The sequence below is a fragment of the Myotis davidii genome, unplaced genomic scaffold, assembly GCF_000327345.1.
Source record: "Myotis davidii unplaced genomic scaffold, ASM32734v1 scaffold1453, whole genome shotgun sequence".
NCBI classification, from domain to species: domain Eukaryota; kingdom Metazoa; phylum Chordata; class Mammalia; order Chiroptera; family Vespertilionidae; genus Myotis; species Myotis davidii.
Window position 1 is genome coordinate 135,749 of NW_006284441.1, and position 5,547 is coordinate 141,295.

The 5,547-nt window shown below is 49.0% G+C and overlaps 1 protein-coding gene across 1 annotated transcript in view; it reads left to right on the top strand.

Annotated features, from left to right (window-relative positions):
* Positions 1 to 5,547, top strand: part of DPY19L3 (dpy-19 like 3 (C. elegans)) — a 22,862-nt gene that overhangs the window by 1,957 nt on the left and 15,358 nt on the right. The window contains exons 3-4 of the mRNA XM_015572008.1: positions 5 to 243; positions 614 to 750. Of these exons, the coding sequence (XP_015427494.1) occupies positions 5 to 243; positions 614 to 750 (376 nt within the window). The remainder of the gene's footprint in view (positions 1 to 4; positions 244 to 613; positions 751 to 5,547) is intronic.

A 5,547-nucleotide genomic window follows, 5' to 3' on the forward strand; every position in this document is an offset into this window, starting at 1 on the left:
GGAGCCTTGCTGGGGGTGGAGCTGCGAAGGTGAGACGGGAAAGCGCCCAGGAAGGCCACCTGAGCCGGGGGGACGCTGCTGGCTGCGGGCCATTCACTCCGCTCCCCGCAGGTGTGTCCGCAGGAGCCTGGGAAGAGCCATGCGTGGGCGCCGTTGACACCATGATGTCCATCAGGCAGAGGAAAGGAGTCCGAGCCGCAGACGCTTTGGGGGACGGGGCGCCGGAACCGAAGCTGCCCTCCGGTGGGTGCGCACGTGGCCTTCGGTCACTCCCACTTGTCCTGACACCCCACATTTCAGTCTGAGGAATAAGTGAGCACACCTGAGGGTCTGAGGCAGACGGAGCAATTCTTTGTTTTTTTTCACATTTTTATTTCAGAGAGGATGGGAGCGGGAGGGACAGAAACATCAATGATGAGAGAGAATCACTGATCGGCTGCCTCCTGCACGCCCCCCACTGGGGATCAAGCCTGCAACCCGGGCCTGTGCCCTGACCGGAATCGAACCGGGACCCTTCAGTCCGCAGGCCGCCACTCTGTCCGCGGATCCAAACTGGCCAGGGTGGACTGCAATTCTTTACCAACTTAGTTCTTTATCGGTTTGACTTTTCCAGAAGGTCGTGCCAGTAGAAGATTCTGGAAGATTCTGTCATTTACAGTCGGTGGAGCCGTCGCCCTCTGTGCTGGACTCCTGACGTCCGTCTACCTGGCCACCTTACATGAGAATGACCTGTGGTTTTCCAACATAAAGGTACGGGGTTCCGTGAGCCCGGCATAAGATTCCCGTCAGTGGGTCCCACAGAATCCAGTCCCTTAAACAGTGTGGCGATGGAGTAAAAAGACTTTGTGTTTTTTGGTAAGATAAGATCAGAATGTCTACAGTCCAGGGCGTTTCCTAACTTATTCCAGGGAAACAGCAGTTACTGGGACCAGCGCTTTTCTTTTTGTTAATCCTCACCCAAGGATGTTTTCCCACTGATTTTAGAGAGAGTGGAAGGAAGAGAATGGGAAAGAGAAACATCTATGTGCGAGAAACACATTGATGAGTTGCCTCCTGCATGTGCCCCAACCAGGGCCCCCGGCCAGGGTAGAACCAGTAACCAAGGTCCATGCCCTTGACTGGAATCGAACCCGGGACCCTTCGGTCCGCAGGCTGACGCTCTATCCACCGAGCCACTGGATCGTGAACTTGGTGCCGTGGGTCTCGAGTAACGCTTTCCTTCATGACATCACGTACAAGAGGGTGCCGTCACGTGTGCTGGGATCAGCCATGAAACCCTTCATTGTATGTGTGTGTACAAATGAGGTCACAGCATAAATATGTTTCTTCTGTTGGGTGGTATTAAAAAAGAAAGAAATTCGAAAGGCGCCATGGAGTCTCCACCCAGGTCGCAGCGTGTCCACGTCTAACTGGATGTGCACGTGGCGGGGACCAGCCATGACTCCGGGGAAGGAGCCATAATTCTCATCACACTCAGGAAGCTCTATGGTGTTTTACACACCAGTTTCCTATTGTCCCTCTTTTCTCTCTCTTTGTAAGCATTTCTAGTGTTTTTTTTAAACATATATTTTTTTACTGATTTCAGAAAGGAAGGGAGAAGGAGAGATAGAAACATCCATGATGAGAGAGAATCACTGATCGGCTGCCTCCTGCACGCCCCCCACTGGGGATCGAGCCCGCAACCCAGGCATGTGCCCTGACTGGGAATCGAACCGTGACCTCCTGGTTCATAGGTCAATGTTCAGTCACCGAGCCACACCAGCCGGCTCTAGCGTTTTTTAATTTGGCACTGTTTTCAAAACGAGTATATTACGCAAGGAAACTTATATATTGACAGTGTTTTTGAACCAAATATGCCTTTTTCTTCTTTAACCCAAAGTGTCATGACCTGTGACCTTACCACCGTGGTGTCTCATGACTGGCTGCTTACAAAGGTAAAATTCACCTTTGAGGGCCCAGAATTTCTCATCTGTGAGAATATTCAGAAGAAACAACGTGGAACCTAAAGATAGTTCCCATAGAGAGTTTGCCAAAGTATCTTGAGCTTTGGTTCCCGCGTTGGAATGACCAATTAATTATCTGAATGATCTCTGGTAGCTTATGGCACGGCCTGTATCATTACACCTTTATACAAAGTGTGATGATAGCAAAGAAGAATGATCCTTACCCTTTAGTGACAATCGCTAGTTTTTCTTGTCAGAAAGAATTTCACTCACCTATCTCTCATTAAAGCAGAATGTTTATAAACAGGTTCCCTAGAATTAAGCAGTTTAATGTTTACTGATTAGCACAGTATTTTGAATAAAGACTCAAATACCCCTGTGTGGGCACACAGCGAAGTCGGGTGCTGGTAACGGAAGAGTAAGGAGGGTGCAGACAAGGGCCCGTAACTTAGCTTTAACCTGTCGGGTCAGCAGGTGTCTGTGGAATGAAGGAAGGAATTCTCGGAGGAACAAGAGGCCCGTCAGACGCAGCGTCCGGTGCGGGGGCTGGGTTAGCGCTCCGGGCAAAAGGCCCTGCATTCCCTCAGACTGATGCCGGCCTTCCCTTGAAGTCGTTTTCTTAAAGTGCATTCTTCCTTCTCATTGAAAAATAAACCCCTTGACAACAAGGGCTAAATTCTTGCGCCTTTCTGTCTCCCCAGCAAATCAAAGTCCAGTGATAAGGAGAAGTTCCCCCTGGCTCAATGCACTCGAGACCCTGGATTCTTTAGTCGTTTTTCCTCACGCTAGCATTTCCCACTGTCCGTCCCTCATTTATTTGCCGTCACAGAATTTGAATATCTTCCCAGTGAGCACTCTGACAAAGCGAGGGGCCTTCAGAAGCAGTAGGGCTAGTCCACAGCGTGGCAGCCACGTGAGGCCAGGACTGGCCACCTCGGGGTCAGCCCGGTGGGAGGGCAGTCACTTCGACAGGCGTCCCAGCTCCATGGAGCTTGGCAGCTCTCTGGCCGCAGTTCCAGCCACCCGAGGGCGCGAGCCGTGCATTCTGACGGGTGGGCGTGGGCTTGCCAGCCAGTTCCCCGTGTATGTGCCGGGGAGATGTTTGCTGAGGGAGCTGAGGGCTCGCTTCCCAGCGCCGGATGGGAACAGCTGTCTTCCCGTGAGCTGTTCGCTGGTGAGATGATTGTTGACCTAATTCGGAAACAGATTTCGGTTATAAGGTTAATCTTCCCGTGGCTTCCCCACCACCTGCAGCCTCATCATTTGGGGGGCAGTTTTTATAAGCAAAAGTGATTTACGTGAGATTTTAAAAGACCGAGTGAGATGTTCCGTTTGCACCTTTGGTGTCGTTTGTCTAAAAGGACTTGTTACCCCTGTGTGCTGCCAAGGAGGCGGATCGCTCATTTTGGGCAGTCATTTTTTTCCCTTGATGCTTTTCCTTTTAGTGCCTCTGTTAAATTACTGCATCCACGACTACAGAATGGTTTGAGCTGTACAGCTCCTTAAAAATACACCTCCTTTGTCTCCACTTCTTTAGAGAAGATGTTCGCATCTCTCGGCATCGCTTTCCCGGTGGAACCCACGCAAGTAAAATGGGAGGTATTTGCTCGTTCTGCATTCTTTAGAGGCAACGCTATTGCTGTGCGTCGTCCGTGGCACAACCCACCCGCCCGGCAAAGTATAAATTGCTGTAGAACTGGGGAAGGGTTTGAATGGGGGAAGCAGATGTCGTCTTAGCAGGAAGCAGATGTAAAACTTGCAAATGTCTGTCTGATAAAGTATAGCATTTGGTTCCCTACAGCTGGTGCCAAGATCACCAATTCATCATGTTTGAATGCATTTTTCCTAATTACGACCCTCTGTTCCTCACACGTCCCGGGCGGATTAAGGAGGGGGGAGGACGCAAAAGCTTTCTCCCGTGAGTACTTCGATTAAGGCCTTTCTTTCCCTGTCTCGATGAAATCCGTCTTTTCTCTCGGCCGGCAGGGCTCAGTGGTTGAGCATGGGCCTGTGAACCAGGAGGTCACAGTTCGATTCCCGGCCAGGGCACAGGCCCGGGTTGTGAACTCTGTCCACTGTGTGGGGCGGGCAAGAGGATCAATGCGTCTCTCTCATCATTGATGTTTCTATCTCCCTCTCCCTCTGCCTTCCTCTCTGAAATCAATAAAAATACATTTTTTAAAAAAGTCATTTCCTCTCGGAAACCGTGTGGGGGAGGAAGCCCCCACAAGAGAGTGACGGATGGGGCTGTGCAGGCTGATCTGGGGCGTCGGTGTGACGTCAGCATGCTCCCCGGAGGCGGCCGGAGAGAAGAGGAAGAGTGTCATTACGCTGACTGGCTGTTTTGCGTGGAAGGAAGCTAATGTCGACTCAGATAACGTCCATGCCCAGCCTCTGGGGGTCCTTGACCAGGAGGAGTCTGAACATTGATGAGGGGAGCGACGCCAGTTTACTTTATCGTCATCAAAAGCAACAGCCGCCGTCGCCGAGGTCGGAGAGGCTGCTGCCCTGCTGAGGAAGGCACACCGCAGAGCCACAGGAGAGCTCAGGGGCCGTCATTTCATGCTGTCCTTCCCGCAAAGCAGATGTGCTATTGAGATTAGACGTCAGAACCTGACTGGGCCTTCCTTTTTTATTTTTAATATGTTTTTATTGATTTTTAGAGAGAGAGGAAGGATAGAGACATAGAAACATCAATGAGAGAGAGATCTCATCTATCGGCTGCCTCCTGCACGCCCCACACTGGGAATCGAGCCCACAACCTGGGTGATGACCTCCTGGTTCGTGGCTAATCGCTCAACCACTGAGCCACACCGGCCGGGCTGGGCCTTTTTAATATTTCTTTTTTCCACGAAAGGAAGCTTATTATATCCAATTTGCTACCCTACCCCTCCTCCCATTTTTTAAAAGAGTTAACAATGATAGAACATAATAGTTTGTTTTTCAAGCTCAATAATTAGATGTCTATACTCTTACATAATTGAATATTTCTTCAATGCGCTATTCATGAATTGATTTATAACACCTTTTTTTTTAAGAATAAGAAAGTTAAAAAAAAAGAAAGTTATTTAAAGAAATACTTAAAAGGTAGAAGAAGTAAATAATTTCCAGGTATGACGATAAATAGCATGAGTGGTTCCTTCAATGAAACATTTATTAGTATTTGAAAAATAGTTGGCGGTACGGGAACTACAGAGGTGGTAGAAGAGGGTTATCGGCGAGGAAGTCGGATGTGTGGTGTTTGCCGTCTCCCCAGTGGAGCCGGGGTTGTGGGATGTGGACCCGCTGTAAGAGGAGATGTAGGTCTTAGAGCCTGGTTTCGAACGCTGGTGTAAAGGAATCTAGAATGAGACAGATTATAACCATCTGTTCACGCAGAATGCTTCACATGTACATACATGAAATACAGGATCGAAGCATAGTAGTGGGATTATTCCCGAAGTCTTCTATCCTCAATACCAGTTTCCTGCATATTTTATGTTAATGTCTTAAATTTTATAAACAAATCTCACAACCCAATTGACTAATAGCTATTGCTTTAAATTTCCGTTCTAAAAATGGACTGTGTCTGTTAAAGCCCTTTAAATATCTTGTACCCATTTCC